At 43.0% G+C, this 21,454-nt stretch overlaps 1 protein-coding gene across 3 annotated transcripts in view; it reads right to left on the reverse strand.

Moving 5' to 3' along the window:
• Positions 1-2,865: 2,865 nt before the first annotated feature.
• The window catches only part of fam49al (family with sequence similarity 49 member A, like), a 30,822-nt gene continuing 12,233 nt past the window's right edge, over positions 2,866-21,454 (reverse strand). The window contains exons 2-12 of one of the 3 annotated variants that reach the window (XM_070984284.1): positions 20,467-20,557; positions 16,265-16,344; positions 11,145-11,266; positions 9,587-9,692; positions 6,930-7,066; positions 6,737-6,814; positions 6,380-6,496; positions 5,129-5,208; positions 4,592-4,718; positions 3,293-3,363; positions 2,866-3,184 (exon numbers count right to left, since the gene is read on the reverse strand). In XM_070984284.1, the coding sequence (XP_070840385.1) occupies positions 3,121-3,184; positions 3,293-3,363; positions 4,592-4,718; positions 5,129-5,208; positions 6,380-6,496; positions 6,737-6,814; positions 6,930-7,066; positions 9,587-9,692; positions 11,145-11,266; positions 16,265-16,334 (972 nt within the window). In that variant the 5' untranslated portion in view covers positions 16,335-16,344; positions 20,467-20,557 and the 3' untranslated portion in view covers positions 2,866-3,120. Of the gene's footprint in view, positions 3,185-3,292; positions 3,364-4,591; positions 4,719-5,128; positions 5,209-6,379; positions 6,497-6,736; positions 6,815-6,929; positions 7,067-9,586; positions 9,693-11,144; positions 11,267-15,018; positions 15,301-16,264; positions 16,345-18,906; positions 19,135-20,466; positions 20,558-21,454 lie in introns of those variants that run through there. The other 2 variants (XM_070984283.1, XM_070984282.1) reach the window with 2 other exon arrangements.

Below are 21,454 nucleotides of genomic sequence, written 5' to 3' on the forward strand. Positions count from 1 at the left end.
GAGCCCGATAAAACAGGTTACTCATATGTATTTATCTTAATTGGGTGGGCTGTAGTCGTAAGTTGATCTTTTGCTGCCCCCTTGTGGTAATAGGGGGAACATGACTGAAGTACATCAGGATATAGAACAAACCACAGGAGGCATTTAATTTTAAGACTAACTGTTGAATATCATCACAGTCTTTGTGGTCCACTCTGATAAAGACAGGTGACACAACGTGTGACAGTGAAGCCTTGAGCCTAAACTTAAACCACAACAGATTATATGATGACACTTCATGATGTCAGTGTTTCAGGCATGATGGGAACTGCATGTCAATTAAAAAATTAAGTAGCGTTTCAAACAACTCTACAATGTATAATGTGTGATCATATATGATCACACATGCAATCTGTGCTTAATGCTTAATGATCCCACATGTTTCAGATGAGAATTACAGCTGGGAAGACTGGTAACCACATTTTTACACTCTACAACACACTAAGATGGAAAGTGTTGCCCTCATCTCTAAAACCCTCACAACCTAAATGTCATTTTTTTTTAGAATTGTAATAAATATATAAAGGATAGATTGCCAATTTTCTCAGTCTGTCTTCACCTAATAGTCAGGTCCTCATGAATATTGAAACAGGTGTAGCTTGGTGTAATCATTCCTGCTGTTCATACTGAATGAAAAAAGTACCTGGATGTTATCTTATCTCAGATAAGAAGTTAGTTCATGCAGAATTAAAGAAGAACAGTGAACAAGACGCAGGTACCATTGTCCTTTTGTGAGAAAATGTATTCCAAATTTTATTTTATTTTGTTAAATTGTATCTACAAAGACAGAAACTTTGGAAGTTTTAGCTCCATCTCTGACATTGGAAGTAAGAAAGAATCCCTCTATGAAGGAGGAATGATTACAATGAGTAAATGTCCATGTTAATGTGGGCAGCTGATTTTTTTTTTTTTTTTAAGAAATCCTTGATAAATTGTGAACCTCTGTATGCTTTGAAATTTGCATGCATTGTGTGTATATGTTGCAAGTTTAAGTTTTAGTTAACTTAATATTGTTGTATCATATTGCGACGATGCCCATCAGCAAGGCAGCTCAACCAAACTGCACCATTTGAGCGGCAGCACCCAGCAGCGCTGGTCATGTGACTGACCTAATGTCATGGAGCTCTACAGACACAGAACATCAGTGGTTGAATGTAATAAATGACAAGTTTATTGTTGCACAAAATGTACAAAATAACAAGCAAATGGACAGCCCCTATCCCCCCCTTAGCATCCCTCCCCTCCCTCTGGTTCATTCGCCATAATGAAGCTGAATTTCTGAAACCTATGACTACGGCAAGTCCGATGGTCCAAGCCAAACGCATGGTAATTCTGAGAGACAACACATACCCAATTTCAGCGTCACTGAACAATTAAAAATGAATAAAAACACCTTATTTACACATTTCTGTCAGAACTTTTACAACATGCCATCTATATATTTATACAGAATATGCTTGTGCACATACCCCTGTATAGAAAATATATTATAAGATCAAATTAAATTAGACTAAGGGCTATAGACATCCAAAGTACAGCACTTCTTTTTAATCTCCTTTTGAATCTTTTTATTTTCGTTTTTATTTCCCACTTATTCAATGACTTCGTTCTTTGACAACCTGGTACTAAAAGAAAGACCTCTAGCTGTATGCAGATATCAATGTGTTTTTCCTCGAGGAACCGAGCTGAGCATGTACTGTAGATGCCTGCTGAGAAAAAGCCTCACATATTTACACTGGAACACTCGGAGCTCTCCCTTAAAATGCACGAGTGTAAATTTGACCGACTTCTGTTGCGTCTCATCCTCGCATGTACTTGAAATGATGATCAGTGATGTTTTGCAAGACTACAAGAATCCATCCCCTCAAACCTCCCTCTCCTCCTCGAGCCTGCCTTGATGATCTAATAAAAGCAAAAACCAATCAGCTTTGGCACTGGGTGAAGAAGTAAGTGTGCTGTGGTTTCCTAGAATGCCTCTCTTGGATCTTACATGTCATTCATCCCTGTTTGTGCACTAATGTGAAATCACAGAATCACTGAAATCAGGTCTCAGAACTTGAGATTTAACATATTAGTGCAAAAAAAGCAATGAAGAAGCTCTTTTTTTAAATGATTTCTAACAAGCTAAAACTGTGATATCTAAACCACATTAGCACCATGGAGAAAGAGAGAGTGATGGACGTTGTTCAAGTAAAGCCAGACAACTCACAAACTGGTTTGTGCTGGGACATGTACAGCGTAAGGGCACATAACATGGATGGAACGTCTTTGTGCCAAGGAGAAAACACATATCCCATGGATGGATGAATGATGGATGGATGTACTGGTGGGAATAGGGGTGGAGAGCAATGAGGAAGAAATCAGGGCGAAAATGGAGGCGTCCTAAAAAGACTATTCACGTCCTTGCCTCCTTTCCTTCAGCTGCTACATGACAGGCAGAAGCAAATCTCCGGAGAGTATCCATCACATTGCTTCGTGAGTCACCTGCAGGTGGAGATCGGTGCAGCTGAAGGAGACGGCCGTGCCACTACATCTGCAAACCTCAAGAGTGTATAACCCCTCCGGTTTAAACGGAGCGTGTGAAGGGGGCGCGGGGAAAGTCTCTGGGATCAGTTTGGGATCAGATTTCAGGGGATAGGAGATGGTGTTTTCAAAGTGTGTGCAAAAATACTTGTCAGACTACTGCTGGAACATGAACCCTTTTTCGTTTGTACATTTTCAGTTTGCTTCGGTTCTGACCTTAAATTTTGCAATATAGCTTCCTCTTTAATCCTACTTATTTTTCATCTGCTGCTTGTGTTTCACTTGTTTTAATATATATCTATATTTTCTTTTCTGGCTTTTTTTTTTCTCTTTTCTTACTTTACAAAATGAGAGACAGAATGATGGACAGCTGACAATATATATAATTATTTTCCTCTTCTTATTATCAACAGGTTTTTTCTTAACCTGGAGATGATTTTTCTTTGTTCGTTGTAAACAAACAGGTTTATCAGCCACTGGTGCTTGTTTCCTCCTCCTCTTCTTTTTCCTCCTCCTTCAAGTGCACTCCTTCTTTCCTCCCCTCTCTCCTCCTCTTTCTCATTGCAGGAGGGCCCTGATTTGTTTGGAGGTGCTGTCATCATTTAGATGCCGTGTTGTATACCTGAAGAAGAAGACAGGTATGGTGAAATCCTGATGCATCGGGCCTCTGCTTCTCTCTTTCTCTGCTGCTGAAACACACACACACACACACGCACACGTTCATACACACCTCAGTGCGTTCAGAAGTCCCTCCACACTGTTGGACGGCTGCTCTTTCAGCACCTTGATGCAGCCCTTCATCTGCCCGACACAAAGACAACACAGGGCGTTAGAGAAAGGTCAGCAGCCTCAGATTTACCTCAGCTGCTGCTGCTGCTGCTGCTGCTGCTGCAGCCACACACTGACTCAAAAGCACATTATTAATGACAGTGAGTGACCGCATCTACCAGCGTAATGTAAAACATGTATAATACATGTGTCTCTAAGGTTAGACCTGTGGTTCCTAACCTTCCTGGCTTGTTACTGGACATGAATCAAAGAGTGATTTTTGTTGCTTGTAACAGTAAACAGATTCAGTATTTCACAAGAAAAAGCTCAAATTTAATTTTGTGTAACAGTAATGTTTTCTCTTTCTTTCTTAATTCATCTTGTGATGCCTCACATTTACGCCAGGACCCCTTTAACTCGAAGGCCTTTAGTGAGTGTGTTGATCTTAGATTTGTTACCAGTCTTTCATGCTGCTATTAATACTGAATGTTATCTTTGAGTTTATCTGAACAAAATATTGTGTGATAAAGATTTGAAGAATTCACCTTTTTCCCCATCAAATCTTAATCTCACCAAGGGTAGACAAGCGCACAATACTTTTGGTGGGTTAGCAGCCTCTAAAGGCAGAACTGGGCACATTTTACTGCTGGTTAAATTGACTGTAAAGAAGAAACACCGCACACCAGGCTGTGATGATGTATCATCAGTAAAAAATTAAATATTGATGAAAGCACATCATGCATACTTGTGTGCAAGCTAGTCTAAAAGTCAGCTTAGAACTCATTTAAGCTTTATTCTTAAAAAACAATGTATTGGTCTCTGATTTTGACAAGCTTCCTTTGCATTAGAGGTGGATGGCTTGCCAATATAAAACTTTTTAATGATCGAGAAATCTGAAATCTGTGGAAAGTATGACGGAGCAAAGCAGGAGCTCAGGTGATGTAATATAAAGGGCAAGAAAGTCTACACATGAAGGAGGTATGGTGGACGGGTCAAACAAACACTGGGCTTTCACCCAGGAGGCCACTTTTCACATCCTGTGTGAAGCCAAAACTCAACTACTCGGGTAGCATAACATATCTAACAGTATTATTTTTAATTTGGGACATGATCTTTTATTAAACCTGACCAACTAGATGGATGAAGGTCTGCTACGCCTGTCGCTGGTACTCTCCAATGATCATAAACAGGATGTCGTTTTAGGAGTCATTGGCAGTTCACTCGTTTAAGTACGAGGACGTATCGGGCTGTTTGTACTCACATCGATTTTGGAGGTCTTGGCAAAAGCCCCGACAGGGTGAACGTGGTCATAAAGAATGATGACTCCCACCATCACCCTCATGCAGAACAGCATGGTGTCTGTGTTGGTGAACCGACAGCGGTACTCCCTGCGACAGAGGCAGTTACGGAGGAAAGGAGTTAAACAAGGAGAAAAATTGTGAAATAATGACCAGAGGACAGGAAGGGACTCGGAGTCATGGCACATTGCTGCTGTTAGTTGAAGCGCTTTGTGATTGCCTTGACAAGTTACTGATGACTTTTCATTCACATAAAGACATCTAATAAAAATGATTAACCAGTTGAAATTCAGCATGAAGGACTCTATGAATGATTTACTCTTTGAATGAGTGTTATTCAGTCTATTGAATTAGAGGCTCGAACATGAGACGGCCTCTTTTCTATTCATTTTGAAAGGGCTTGTTAATTAAAATCTAAGCTCATGACCTTCGGAGAGAGGGACAAGGAGAGAAGATTGGGGAAGGGATGATAAGACGAAGGGAAAGTGGAAAGCACTCACGGAGTCTCCAGCATGACACGGCACACACAGGCCATGGTGCTCAGGCAGTCCGTGGTGTCCTCGATGGGCAAGGTCTTATTCTGGAGGACGGAAAAAAGAGAAATTAGCACACAGACTGACAACATGTGAGTGTTTGGAAAGTAGATAAACAATAAGAATGTTTGTCCTTTCCCTCACGACCAGATGCACCATTGAACTGATTGAACAAAATGCTCCACCACAGGGTGGAGACAGAGCTCCAACCGCAAAGTTGAAAGCATGAGGTCAGGAAAGCAACTTCACTGAGAGGCAATCATGACCAGCATGTCCTCTAAATTTTGCATGAGTCTCGAAAGTATTGAGGTGTAAAGCCGGGAAAAGACTGCTTCTTCGACACTAAAATACTGTTTTGACAGCAAAGGTAAGGAGAGGTTTTCACGCAATAGGGCCTCTGAGGTGAGGACTAAAGAGTCCAAGGACATCCGCTGACTGAACTCCACAGCTCACAAACAAACCTTATATCAGTACCACTGCTGAGGAAAACTGTTTTTATGTAATGTTATTTATAAAGACATACCTTTTTTATAGGGTAAAAACACTAATCTTGAATAGCCACATGGTGATTTGGTTGTAAATGATTTAGATTGCATTCCTTTTTCTCATGTTACAGTATTTTCACTGACTGGACTCTGGAGTCATAGTGTGTCTTAGCGTTGTTGCACTGATTTCAGAAGTGGTCTAAAGGAGGAACTCGTGTGCTTTTAAATTCTAAATTGACTCATGACTGAACAGATTGAACAGATTCCTTTCAATTACAACACATTGTTATAGATTAAACTACCCAACAGTGTAAAATAGTAGCTCCACCTTACCCAACTACAACAATATAATACATAACACATGAATGCATCAGTAATAATAATCCAAACATATAATTGTGGATATAATTCTGTCTGCACTGAGTACATTTTGCTGATAGTACTTCCATACTTTTACTGATGTAGCACTTTCACTGGAAGACTTTTACTACTAATGGACCATTGTACAGTAAATGATCTCAATACATTTTTGACCCCTGACTCTCCAGGCCACCATCAAAGAGGGACCGTTGACACTCCCTGGATTTATTTTCAGATGCCCTCTAAATCAGTTTCATGTGACCGTTCCTTGATGCTTGCTTTCCAGGACAATAATCAAAACTATGAGAGGTAAATCTGGACTCAGGAAGCAGACAAACATATGGATCTGACTTGGGAAGAATTGGAAATCTACCTCTGAAACAAACTTGGTGGTGGCATTACTCAGAGTCTTCAGCATTGGTGTTGCTTCAGCGTAGAACAGGGACATCCGATTGGCCATCTCATTGTTAACTTCGTTCTCCGCTTCCAGCTGTGGGCCAATGCAGAACGGATATCTTTAAAACGCATTAATCATCAGCTGCACCCAGTCCAACAATCATGTCATCCAGTAAAGATGAGGCCAATCCTGGCTCTAATTTGTGTAACTCTAATCTCCAGCTCAGTCGTTAATGATTAAAGAGAGAAAGTGAAGCCGCGCAGCTTAAGATGAACATTTGCTCATGTATGCAACACTAACAGCCTGAGCCAGATCGAGTCTCCAAGGTCTCACCTGCTGGTTGTTCAGCCTGTTCCTGCTGATGGTCCTTCTATAGTAGCTGAAGTCATTCTGAATGGCTGGATTTGTCATCTGCATGATGAGAGAAAAAAAAGGCAAAAGGCATTTAGAGGAAGATATTGATTTTTCAGGACAGCAAAGGTCAGTTTCTGAGGGCTGTAATTAGACCAAGAATGACTGCCTTCACCTTTAGCTCGTCAAAGCTGAGTGTAAAATGAAGGATCTCAGCAAACTGTTTGGCCAGGGCCTGCTCTCTCTCCAGGTGCTGCATGGGAGCGTACGGCGGGCTGGTCAGCGCCTCCAGCAGGCTGCGCAAGGCGTTCTCTGCAAACACACTTACATGTCAGAAATGTATCTGTACAAGCTGGAATCTGCACGTCATACTGCTGCTGCAGACTTGTATCTCCTCGTGTTCAGACCGCTGTACATCTCTGGAATCTGGCCCGGATCTGAAGTCTCCTTCATGTCACCAGATTTAAACAACAAACTGCAGCAGCGGCAGGATTCAAACTGGCTGAAATCACTTCACTCCAGTTCTTTTACCTCCTTGCTGGATATCAATGGTTACCTGTTGGGCTTTTAGAAATGAACCCAGCACTTTCAAAGTACAGTGGGATCTGGCCTCAGGCAGTCTAACAGACCTTTGGATCCCCTCTGAGAGCAGGGTTCAGGTCCTCAAACAGGGCCTTTCTAGCTAGATGTAACATTTAATGTGAGCAGAAATTTACAATTAAAGATCTCAGGCTTTAAAACAACATCTCTGTTCAAGTCTTTTTCTTCTTCACTCTGTTGAACTCATCATGGACAGTTTTTTAAAAAAGATCAAAATCAATGGGGCAGAGCCAGAGATGTATTTTTTATTCCATGCATTGGGTTTGTTGTACTCATCGCAGCTAACATAGCTCCAACTAATTAACAAGTGTTAATGCACTAAAGTGAGATGGTGAAAAGCATGCTAGACTTGTCCTTATAAGCATGTTAGCATGGTGACACTGGCAATTAAATGAAAGCAATGCTGTGCTCAAGTCATGGAGCTGCTAGCATGGCTGTAGACTTTCAGTCCTAAAATGTTCAACTTGTGAGAACATAAGTGGATGGTGCAGAATTCACTGACTGGCAAAGTGATAAACATGGTTTTATTGACCAGACTGAATGAACATATACAGTGCTGTCAGTGGTAGCCCATAGAGATCAGACTGTGGCCTGAACATCCTTGTGGACACTGTATCAGACATATCCACTGTGTCACATATGCTATTGAACCCAAGCCTTTGCATTACTTTGCTGCCGCGAACAAATCAGACACCAAAGCTGGACCTTAGAGGCTGTATGTGGTGCTAATGCCTCAGAAGCCAAATCTCCAGAGGCCCCATCCCTTCCTCTACATTAAATATGTATGAAGGCCTTCTATAAATACAGCACTGAAGTGTTTCATCTAAAGGGCCTGAGCAGAAACCCCACTCTCCCTCTTGCTGTTAGCACAGAGAGCATGGTGCCCCTCCTGAGCTCTGATTCCTGAGGGTATACTGATAGACTGGATGGAGAAACACTGCTGCACAGCTGTTTACTGTACATGCAACCTCTTGACCTCTTGTTGTCCAAATTGATCAAACACATAAATCAAAAAAGGTGGCGCTCGGTGCACAAACCAGACGGTACTTCTACTTTGTTTTCTCCTAATCATAAAGATTTGATCCCTGTCTCTCCATTAGGAGGATGGGAAGACGTTGTCTACAAGATATCATTTGTACTGTATCTCGTGGATACATTAGCGCTGATACATTATCATGAATTATTAGTTAGCCCTCTTTCTATGGTAAGCTGAGAACACAATGTCCATGAGATCGAAGTATTATTGGAAGGGAGAGCAGAGGCGGCAGCCAAACTCTATTCCTCTGCTCATACTTCTCTCTCTCTACTCTGCCCGTCTCTCCCTCCGTGTTGGACGACCATGTACCACTGTTTCCGTAGCAACGGCTGCCTGGCTGCTAGGTCAGGATGCTGCAGAGATGGCTGAGAGGACATCATAGTGTGTGTGCGAGTGTGGGTGTGTGTGTGCATTGAGGAATGCTGCCGGGCTGAAACTGCATGTGAAATCTCAATGGCTCTACATGGCAACATGGAGTGGAGCAAGCAACACTGACAGCACAAGATGAGCTTCTCCCCATGGCGAGTAAAGATAAGAGTCCCCGTGCTCAGCGCCTTTAAATGAATCTGCCTCTTATTTGAGGTTCACTGCAACATGTACATTGTGTTCACTCCACTGAGGTTAGATACTGTATTTGTCAGGGCTTTGATGTATTAACAGTAGCTGTCTGTCACATATATGTCACATCCTGTGGTTGTAGAATAGCTGTCAGAAAGACAACAAAAACAACAGCTACTGTCGCCGTGCAGTATTCATCTGTGAGGCCAGTGCTGAACATGTCAGAAATCCTCTGCGCCTCTGTGCAATGCAAAGACAAGCTGAAGCTATTACAGCTTTATCAGAATGCAACAAAGGTTCATTTTATCCTGAGCAAAGAGGCATGAACATGGGTGAGGCTTCTGTTTGTGTGCACGCTCTTCACCTCATCTAGCTTCCTTCCTCTGACTCTATACCTATACAACACTTTCATCTACCCGGGTCATGTGAGGTACTTTGCGGTAACCATAGTCAAGGCCTCGCTCCTTTGATAACTGACTGACAGAAAAAACGGTTCCAAAATTCTTATCTGCTTGTATTTAATTATATCTGCGTGAAGCTTTAATTCCAGCTCCTACTGGACCTCCAATATGGCCACCAGAGAGTGTGTTACATCACTTGAAATTGTTCTGTAGACTGTATGTAATAGCCATGCTCACCCAGTCGGAGGGAGAACTCGTAGAACCGCTTCAGTTTGGCCACCAGGGGGCAGACTGCGTTCCAGGCCTTCTCTTGCAGAGCGAGGTCGCCTGGGTTCTGGATGGCCTGTGGGCAAGGAACACAGGCAGAAGCGCAGATGTTACTTTCCAAAAAGGCTTTAAAAACCTTCCTCATCTCCTCTGTCCTCTCTTCCTTAAAGCAATGTTTCACTTTAGTAAGATTTTCACTTTCAACTCTTATACTACGCCACAAAAATGGAGGTATCAAAGACTGTTCGAACATAGTTAACCAAACTATGCAGTAGGAATGCACAACAAAGTAGGAACATAATTCCTTAAATGATAAATCTGCTGTTACTCTATATTTCCTAATGATCAATACTGCATCAGTTCATCTCTCAGTACTTCACAACTTTCTACCACGTCTGCAGCACTCAGCCCCAAACCATCTGTTCCCATTGAAGATGATGAGCTGTGAATGCATCGTTTTTAAAAACTAAGCCCACTAAAACAGCTGGGCACTGCGGTTTTAGCAAATGTTACTCAAACAGAGATGGATTTGTCAGGGACTATTTCCAGTCATGAATTACGACACATTTGCTAATGAGTATTTACAGCAGCTGAAGAGTGTGTGTGTGCAGGATTTACTGAAGATAAACTACAGTACTCAGTGTTAATCATAACGAAGGAGCATGTTACCCAGTGCAATGCTGTGACACATTTGAATGTTTTTACGGGTTTTTCTGAACAACAGAGGCACAAAGGAAAGAGTTACTGCAGATAATACTTGTTAGAGCGATCAATTCATTGTTGATTTTGGTATGTTCATGGGATTACTGACATGAAAAATACAGAATATTGCCAGACATTTCCCTTCATGCTCTGTCAATGACATCCCTTTCAAAAGACGGATGCAAATATGCTACTGCAATATGCAGAATTTTTCTCCCTGGTGAGATTAATTAAACATATTATATGAAATATTCCTAAATGTCAGCAGTGGCCTCACATCCCTACAACTGTGAAGATTCAACGCTGAGGTGCATGTTAAAATGAAAAAAAAAGTGATCGAGCTTGGTGAAATATAGCTTATAAAAATAGTCTGTCTATGTGACTGCTCTTAAGAAATGCTTCCAAGTCCTCGAGGTTAGGAAACAAGGAGAGGAAACGATTCAGCACTATTTGTTAACAAGTAGAGAAATGCCGGCAGCTGAACAATCAGCAGCAGTCGCTCAGGCTGGTTTGCAGTAATGTGTCGCTGAGCGAAAGCTGAACCTGAACACACCAAAGCTGGTGTTCATCAGCAGACCAGCTGATGATATTTATGCCTCCACCGCAGCATTGCCACCAAAAACAACATATTGCATGAAATGTTTGTTTGAAAAAGACTTTCACACATTTCTGTTTTTGCCCATATTTACTGCATGGTACACTACATGTCAGAAATTCACCCTGGCAGGCCATGTGAATCACACATGAGCGTTATTTTTTTTTTTTCCCCCCACACTGCGCTGTGGCTCGGCTGCTCATTAATGCTCAGCTCTTATTGACTGCTCACTTCTCGTATCTCCTGGCCCGCGCCATTATAGGACTGCAGCTCGGCTAGGATCCCATGAGCCTCCTCCAGCACAGCGCTGACCTGGTTCCACACGGCTGTCTCTGCCTCCGTGGGCTGGGCATCTGGGAGGGGAGGAAGGAAGGAATGTAAAGAGGGAAGGAGGGAAAAGAGGAAGAGAGAGCACAGGAAGTGAAAGTGTGATGTAAGGTCCAGATAGGGATGAAAATATTGATGGGAGGTGGCAGAAAAGAGGAAAGGGGAGAGGAAAAAAGAGATTTAAGGAGAGGAGGAGGTTGTTGATGAAGCTGAAAAGGTGATATCCTAAAAGGCCTAATAAAATTTTGAGAAAACTCGCTATGTGGCTACAATAAAAGCAAAATATCCCTACAAGTGAGAATTACTGCATTTCATTGTGTTAGTGAACATTGTAGCCGCACACAGCTAAGGTCAAAATCTGGATGGATGATCCACTTTACCCACCGTGGAAAAGAGATCTGCAAGCCACGCTCTGTCACACAATGAGGTTTGATTACAGTGTGTGGTCAACCAATGAGGACCAGAGGACGACAAGTCAGTTTCACTTCAGGGAACTATTTGGATGAGGAGGACGTTACAGTTAAACATTTGCCTGGATTGCGTCACTTGGACAACATGTCTGACTCCTGAGCTGTAATCGCCTCAACTGTCCATTCGGTGGGGATTTATACAGGCGTGAATTGGTGTAATTGCGCCATCAGTTTGATGGAATAGTCTTATCCATCTTTTTCTCACTTTCTATTTTCTCCTCCACGTCTATGAATGGGTACAGGCATATTTTTTTGCCCTTGAGGTTTAATTGTGAGAAATGAACAAACAAGCGGCGGGGAGGACAACCTCTGGGCACGCTCACTCTTTCTCTTACTGTTTCACACACGCACACTGAGCACCAGACGTACTGTAAACTCTGTGTTTTTGCCGCAGGGCACCTCCCAGTCACAGTTCTGCTTTGTTTGTCCATGTGGCATGCTGCGTGCATACAGGAGGGATTAAGCGTTTGAGCGACACAATTTAGGATGCGTCCTCTTGAGTCACTGTTGTGTTTGGTTTTCTTTTCTTCAAGCTATCCATCTCGAAGTGTGACTCAGGTATAACGTTAGAGTGGGAGTGTGCCCAGGAAGCTCTCTGCACGCAGTAGCACTGCTGATTACTTTTGCACCCTGAGGCATCGCCTCCCTGCAGAGAAATAGTAATCATGGAGTATTTGCGATCCTACTCGCACACTGGCTGCCATAATAAGCACAGCAAGAAAGGTTATTTTAGTGATAGCTTCTCACTAATGTGCTCCTGCAACTCTCTGGTAAACAACACATTTTGTTTACTAGGTACAGTAATAATTAAAGTGAGTATAGCTTGTACTCATCGCTTTAAAGGAACAGTTCACTTCCTTGCCAAGCTAGATGAGACAATCAATACCACGAATATGAACCTGGAGCCAAGACACCGTTAGCTTAGTGTAAAGCCTGGGAGTGGGGGCAGGGAAGCAGCTACAAAGATTTTTTTCTTCACATACAATGCCTGAAAGGTTTTAATGGGGCTTCTTTTCACACGTTGGTTTTGCACAGATTGAACAAAGGAAATAGAAAATGTAGAGTGAGAATTACAGGAGCTGGTCAGTGAATTTTGTTATCTTTGACCAGAGCCAGTTTACCCTTTTCCAGTCTTTATGCTATGCTAAGCTAAGCTAATTTAGTCCTGTCTATAGCCTCAAAAGTGAGATTTAAAAAGGTAAAATAATAGACAGGAAATAAACACACATCCAAAATTGTCAAACTATTCCTTGAAGGAATCTGTGTTACTTTAGTTTAATGTGTGAGGATGAAGATTTCCTTGTAATGTTGGACCTGGCAACCAACAGATAATTTCAAGCATCATGTTTTCATGCGTGAGATGAACGAAAAAAGGTTTTAACACGGTATAATGATTACCAATGGCCATGAATAGGTTCATGAGAGCTCAGTATGGAGTTTTGACCAAACTTCGAGCTGTGTGACAGAGGCGACTGTGTCTCTGGGTTAAGAAGGAGAGCTCACAGATGGTTGTGTGTGTACGTGTGTGTGTGTCTGTGTGGCAGGAGTGGGGTGGGGACGTGTCTTAAGCTACCATGCCTGTGTCTGACTCATTCCTTTTGCATTTGAAGTACAATGAATCACAGGCGTAATAAATGAAGGGTAAATTCAGCCTGTTTGACAGCTGACATCTCCTGCCAGCAGTGAGCTCTCCCACTCCCACTGTAACATACAGTCAGTAAAAGAGGAGGAAGTCAGTTGTTAACGGGGGGGAAAGCGGTTGGGGAGGGGCAGATTATGTTGGGATACACTGCAAAATATGTCCATCTTAGCATGTAGCCTCAAAATCGTCACAATTGTCTTAAAATCTTAATTCTTACTTATTTGCAAGCATAAAATTCTGAACATAATAAGTATTTGCTGCTAAACATCAGAATGTTAGCTTTGTCACTAGCCGTGTTTCCATGTAATTGGTACTGGTGACATTACTTATTGCTGTAATTAACAGGGTTTTTTGTGGAAATAGCCAAAGATGCTCTGGAACAACATTACCAACTTCAAGATATGTCATAAGGCTTGAAAATTTTACACTTCCTGTCTCCGATGTGGGTGCAGTCGCCCTCTCCATCCCTGTGCAATACGAAACGTTACATTAATTTGCTATGCAGTCTGCTAGACCAGACTTAGCCAGTTTCCAGTGTTGGAAAGCAGAAGTAAAAAATTGCATGGCTACTGGCAAACCACCACTACTGTGCAGCATCCCCCCTGATGATTGGAGGGAACCAGACTCACCAGCGTTTTGTTACATTGCTTTGCTGCAAATGTAACAGTGAAGTAAAATGTAATGGAAAACTTTGCGAAGATAAGTACAACATCCAAGTATTTTTTTTACACTGCAGGTTTTGCTTTAGTTTGTATGCTGCATGCTACGTGCTGTACATGACCAATTTTTCCATCAACCTGTTGTAACAGAAACATGGCTATTGTGCACATGTTAGCTTGCTGATGTTAGCATTCTGCTCCACAAGAGCTGCTAACATGTCTGTAGACTCTCATTAACACATCTGGCAAAAATGTCTTATTTGTTGCCAAAACTACAGATTTTAACACTGAGTTTGAGAATGAAATGACTTGTTAAGATGGACATTTTGGCACATTTTAAAAGTTTAGCATTCACTGACGGGGAAATAAGAAAAGAGCGGGATAGAGGTGGTTTATTCACCAGCCTCCTTCTCAGTCTGACTGTCTTTCACCTTTTTGTTTATCAGAGGCATTCTCTTACGCACACATCATTTAGAGTAATGCGCACAAGCACGCACTCACACACACACACAGATAGGTCAGACATACAATAGGTCAGACAATAGGGGGTGAGGAGATGAGGAGGTGACGACGGAGGGATGACGATAGACTTTTTGTTAGCCATCTTCATCCCCAAGCAACAGAAACCCACACAGGACCGGCATTCACTTTATTTCTCCTCTGTTATTGTAGCTCAGGAGCTGAGATCAAAGCAATATTGTTGTCATTTTGCTACAGCGTCACCATGCCATTGTGCATCTGTCTGCATCTAATAAGATGTGGCGCGTGTGAATAAAACCCTTTAGAAAGAAGCCCAATGACTTCGAAATGCCGGTCCCTGGAGCTGAAATCAAAAGATAAAGAAGAGGGTGAGGGGGAGGGGGAGGAGAGCTGAGGAGGGGGAAAGGGGTAAATAAGGATGTAAAGATGACACCATGGTCAGCTAAGATCAGTGGAATGAGGAAAACAAAGCAAAGGCAACAAAGAGAAAGGTATAACTTAAAAAAATAAGAAGCGGATGGTCTCACGTTCAAAGTCAAGGAAAACTATTGGGCCATGCTCAAGTTCGGCGCAAGCCAGCACTTTCAGGAGGTTTCCCATGAGCCCCCTGGAACAGAGAGAGGGGAGAAGTCTGTGGGTGATGAGGGGATGGGTGTCGGGGGTTGTGCGTGTGTTTGTGTGTGAGTTGTATGTGTGTGTGGTGCGTGAGAGGTGATGTGTCAGGGTGGGGGACTGGATGAGAGGGGGCTGTTGGAATGGCGTGATGGAGGTGTGCCCTGGGTGAAGCATGGCAACACAGACACAGAGCTTCTTTAATCCCACTCCTATGGTATTGTTTATTGCTTACTTTGAATAAAAATAAGTCATTTGATGTCACAGAGGATGGCAAATTGTCATGTTACAGAGAATGTGTAAAAAAAACTACTATGATTCCTAATTTCTGCCAAAATTTCAATTTATATGGGATTATATTTGTTCCAGTGGGAACTGGACAAAATGCTCAGAGAATCAAATTCAGAAAAATTCGATTGACAATAAAAAAATCCAAAATCTAAGCAACAAAACAAACACCTAAAATGGAAAACCTATGATAAACTCCACAGAAGTGCCCCTATTCACAGGACAATGTTAACCCTGTGAGGTGTAGCTGAAAACTGGAGCAGCAGAAGCGCAAAGCAGGTGGGTTCTCATGACATGAAAGTGGAGAATGTCGTGATCAAATGGAGCACTCCTGTAAGCTTTATTGTGGGTTTTACTTAAATTTTATTCATGGATTATTTATTTCTGTGTAGTTCATTGAATAACGCTAATGAGAATCTTTCTATAAATGTGCACAGTTGCATGTAGCATAGAGTCAAAGCTGGATATGCTGTATAAAAGCTAGAATATACAGTATGTATGTGAATCAGTCACCTTCCTCTTGGGAATTTGTTTGAGGAAAGTGTTTTTTAAATGAACTCTTCTCTGAAAGCTTGTTTGCTTGACCGTAATTACCTATGCACCGTTTTATATATTCCTACGCAGCATATATTTATACCATCGTTGCACAGAGGAGCATCAGAAAGCCCTGAGAGTGGGACTAGAGAGCATCTGATAATGACAAACCACACCCACAACACCACTCCATCACACCATCAACAGCTCAGCAGCTCGCATCCAAATATACCTCCCCTGACCCCGCCCAGCGACCTCCCACTCAACACCTCTGCTGCACACATGTGCTCTCACACTTCAAGCACACAGACACGTGCACACACCCCGGTGCTCACTTACTTTCAAAGTCCAGGAAAAAATGTGGACAGTTCTCTAAATCCTTGCCAAGGACCTTAATGAGGTTCCCCATGGCTGGCGACCTGGACGGGAGGAAACAACAAAATGCATACAGTACGCAGAACCTGGCAACGCGCATGAAAATACACACCATGCACATGGAGGACACAGCAGGTTGTGAGTGTTTTATTTATTTTTTTTACCCATCTGCACTTTTCTAAGTATCCCTTCTTCCTTTCCTCCTCCATCCTTCTGCCTCAGCAGTACGTCCTGGGCGAAGTCAAACATTCCAGACATGAACGACACACTGTGTTTGCATCCCATACACAGTGTACGCTGTATTCAATTAGAGAAGGGCCTAAATTCAGTCGTGAATCATTTAGCTCACTCATTGGGAGTCACAAGAGCTGAGCAGTGGTTTTAATCCATTTACATTACTACAGTAACCTAATAAAAGCCTGCTATGGACAAGCTGCTTTCTCCTAATGCCCTTCATGTACAGCAGTCTATGGATACTTTATGACAAGCTCTTTATACTTCATACCCAAAGGCCAGGTGCCAGCACTCTATGAAACCAATGATGCAAGTTTTATCAGATTATACTGTGGGTCAGACATGCAGGATCAGCATGCTTGCACGTTTGTATAGAGGACCAGACCAAACAACATATGTCAGGTGTTTTAGAATTTAAGACGACGTTCATCACTGGTTTTGACCTCTTTGATCAGAGACTAAGTGCTGCCAAGGCCAGAACGGCTTACGTTCTATCATGTAGGGGAGAGCCATGTGTCATGGTTTTGAGGTGAGCGCATCATTAAAGGCTCAGTAGGCATTTTTATGAAACTATCTTTTTGCCATTTTTGCTGACACTGTCACTGTATCCTGACAGCAGTGTATGAGACAGATCATTTGTGGAGAGATCAGGTTCCTCTGGCTCCTCCTAGTGCTCCTAATAGCATTTGCAAGAATCTATGGTGCCTGAGTGAAAACAGCCAGTCAGGGCCAGTTGGTTGTTGATGTTTATTCCCAAATCGCCAAATGCCGATGCTTTGTCGACCTGACAAGCGGACTCAAAACATCACTATTTGACGACCTGCAAATGAAACTCAACAAACGACTATCTTTCTGCAGAACTGCCCACTGCACCTTTAAAAGGCTACTAAATACATTTTCATTATCATTAGATAATTTGCCAATTATTAAGCATTTCTTTTTACTGTTCTCTGATTGCTTAGTCACAAGCATATTAAAAAATAGACCTGAATATGATGTAACATGAGACAAAACAAATTGTTGGTATTTGCTCTATTCATGCTAGCATCTATGCTCAAAACAGGACTGGAATTGTGTTTAGGTCACCCATAAGATTTCTATTTGAATGAATGCTGTCCAGAGTTGGAATATTTCACGCATTGTAAACATCCCACAGCTTCAATAGACAGTTGGAGCAAACAGATGCAGAATATAGATGTGACTGTGAAATAACATGATTTTAACAACCTCGAAGCTAATTAAAGGGGAAATTGTACTGAGACGCCACCGGTGGACTTGTGTGCATGTCGCATAAAAAACACCCAATAAACACAAAAGCTGTGCAGAGTCCAACATTCAAAAATGACTCTCAGCTGAAGGAGTATGAAAGTCTCCCCTCGATCATAGAGGATTTCAGCGGCAGAAGGTAAACTGCCAAGTTTCACTTCCTCTGCAGCACACTGTGTGTTGATGTGCTATGTTAGCACAAAGCAGAGGTCTATCAGTTTCCCCCCTGCTAGACTGATTTATGGCCAGCATTAGCATGTTCATGAGATGCCACCATCCCGGAAAAAAAAAAAAAAAAAAGCTTTTTGCTGTTACTCAGCAAGAACGGGTGTTGCAATGCAGCACTGAGGTACAGGTGGACAGGGGATGGAGTTACACTGTCTAGTCGCTGAGACAGCTTGCTGACATTCTCCAAAGTGGCGTCTTCTCTTTCAGATGAGGACTGTATCTACTGTATTACATGTTTACTCTGCCTACAAAATGCATTGGGAAGCAGAGAAAGAGAGCTGAGTCACTGCTGCAACCCCTGAGCATCAGCCCAAACCTGTAAAACACACCCTGTCTCCTCCTGACTTTTAGACCACCTGCTCCAAGATAGCAGGAAGCTATGAATAAATGAATTTCAGATTCACATCCTCGGCCTGACAAGGTGATTGCAAAGGAGAAGTGGAGCTGAGATTCAGATCAGAGCCTCGCATAAAGCAGCGAAAGATTTTCTGACATGAGAATAGGTGTGTGTGTGTTCAAGGTAGCAGCACACCGGCCTCACACACACACACATTAACACACGTATGCCGAGTCTGGAGCAGCATGTGGTCCATCGGAGAGCAGAGCTCGGCTGACGGTTGCCAGGATACTGTTGGCCTGGTGATATCGTCTGCTCGTCACAGCAGAAGATGTGGGGGGAAGAAAGCATCCAGTTTGCTCACGCACTGGGCCAGTTGCTTGCAACAGCGATCGGATGCACCAGTCTTTGCTACCTGAGCAGCGATCAGTCTTTGTATTTATAGCAGAACAGATGTGAACACAAACAGCCCTGCCAGGCCTTAGAGAACAGGACATAAAGAAACTAACCAGCAGCTTCTCACATCGCTCCCTCTCCTTACCGTTTTTCCTACGAATGATCGGCCTCTTCCTTTATCTTTAACCCTCGGTTTCTTCTCCCCCTGTCGCGTCTTTGTCCGCCCTGCTTTGTGTAATCGTTGCTGTGAGTAAATCCCAGGTTAGCGAGGTTGGAGCGCTGACTGCGGTCCCACGGCAGCGCTGGCTGCCACTGTTTTGTCTTAGAGACTGATGTAAACTTCTGCTCCCTCTGTCTCTCTCTGTGTGTCTCTGTCCACTTCACACTTCTCTTTTTCAGCCATCTATTTAAAGGCTTGTGGTTTTTTTCTATTTGGACTGTGTGCTAAATGCTTTTTGAGTTTTTTTTTTCTTCCTTTTCAAGCTGTTTGTAGACCAGGAAACTCATCTGCTGGTGGAGTTTGTTGGAATAAAGAGCAAAGGATATGCTAATGCTATTTACATTTCCGTCTATTTCCCCAGGCTGCATTGTCCAAACTTGTGAGTCCATATCTTTTCTATTCATACACAAACAGAGAAAACTTCTCTCTTTTCGCTTCTGACGTCAGAATGGGTTCCTCAAAAATATCCCCTTCAGCTCTCCTCTCTGCCTCACTTCTCTATTTCACCACTCTGCAGCACTCTCCCAGATCCTCAGGCCTCGTCTTGTCAAAGCACATCTCTGTCATGGTGCCATTCGTTCTCGCTGGTGGCCCGAAGGTGCAAATGAATCTAAGTGGCAGGAAGGGAATGGCGATAGGGCTGCGCAAACACACGTTTTTAAACTGGTGTCCATAATATAAATTATGTAAACGCCACCGGATGTATCACAGGCACGCTGTTCCAACATTAAGACATGGCATTCTGTGAATTAGGAAGTGTGTTTGCTGGCCACTGCTTGCAGTTTCTCTTACACGCAAACACACATATTGTTTACAGTCAGCAGGAGTGAAAGTGGAGCAAAGTGCTTCTCTTATGCAACTGCAAAGCGCACACAGCTCTCATCTGTAGTCCGGCAGGAGAAACCAAACCGTGGGGCTCCTCGAGTCTTAATAAAGACGCGGCTCAGCTCCCACATGGCGTCTGAAAAGCAAACCTGGTCCAGACTGGAAGCCAAGCAGCGGAGCGAGGCCTCCCGGCTTCCTTTCAGCTCTCACTGAAAGATTCCTCCTGTTACAGACCAGGAGCTTCATCAGTGTGGGTTTACTGAGCACAGAATCAGCTCTGCCCGTCTTTGCCAAGTCTAACATCTATTAACTCACCAATAATGCCATCTGAACTCCCGTTCTCCATCTGCGTCTCTTTCCCTCTGCTTCTAACCACAATGATCTCTCTTTCTGTCGCACACTGGCTGACTAGGTATTCAGTGGCCTGTAAATCAAACCATTCAGCAGCTTGCACTGTATACAACGGATGCAGCGACTGCACTCTCCCAGCTCTCATCTTTCCATCTCTGTTTCCTCATTCCTAAATTGTCCATCCGTCTCCTCCCTCTCCGTGTCGCCCATATGGTGTTTGTCTGCTGTGTCCTTATTTTTCAGCCGTTGTTCTTTTTTTTTCTTTATGTTTTCCTCTGTATTTTTCCACTCCTCATTTTTCATTCCTACCTTCGCTTGTGTTTATCCCTCTGGAACACTTCACTGCATCAACCAGGGCTTGTCAGCTGCACACAGTGGTTACAGCATCAGCACCCACCACCTGCCAAAGAGACGGGAAGACAGACAGAGAGAAAGAGAAATTAGCATAAAACTCAGCATCACATGCAGTACAGTGTCTGGAAATGAAGGCATGCAGAAGTTTGCTTTTAAGAGGCACTGAGTCAATGTTACATCTAAAAATGAGTCTATAGTTAAACCTAAGAGAACAGCTTATTTCTACTGGGGAACAACCTGAGATCACAGCACGAACATATTATCACCTAAGCTGATAGAGTGAACATGTTATTCTCGCCACTTCAAGTGTCCCATGATGGTCCTGATGGAGTGATGCCATTTGAGCTATGAAGATTCTACACAGACGTTAGAAATGTTCATGAACAATGGTCAGTAACAATAGATGCATAGCTTATAAAACGATCAGTATTACCCTTCCAAAAGCTCAATTAGTCTAATCTGAGAGCCGAGAAGGTGCGTCTTTCTATCCTGCTTTTCCATTTCAATAACGGACTAAGCTTGTTAAGCTCATCTCGTTGATTGTGCGTCTGTCACAACTCCAGCGCCGTCTTACCCGCCGACTGTTGTAACTATTAACACTACCGCTGCTGCCCTTGCATCATTGAATCTCATCAAAAGGGAGTGCAGACAGGAGAGAGGCGGGGGCCTTTGCAGAATAGTTGCCAGGGAAACACAGCCTCTTATTCTCATGGCAACGCGCAGTTGGGCACTGCTCTGTGTTATCAATCCAGTGGATGGATGGATGGATGGATGGATGGATGGATGGATGGATGGATGGATGGATGGATGGATGGATGGATGGATGGATGGATGGATGGATGGATGGATGGGTGGATGGACCATATTCTCCTTAGTCTCCAGAGTGTGTGAGACACCAAAGCATTGCCTTTCATACACTGGGGGTTGTAAACCACACCGTCCA

This window comes from Chaetodon trifascialis, chromosome 17 (genome assembly GCF_039877785.1).
Source record: "Chaetodon trifascialis isolate fChaTrf1 chromosome 17, fChaTrf1.hap1, whole genome shotgun sequence".
In the NCBI taxonomy this organism is placed as follows: domain Eukaryota; kingdom Metazoa; phylum Chordata; class Actinopteri; order Chaetodontiformes; family Chaetodontidae; genus Chaetodon; species Chaetodon trifascialis.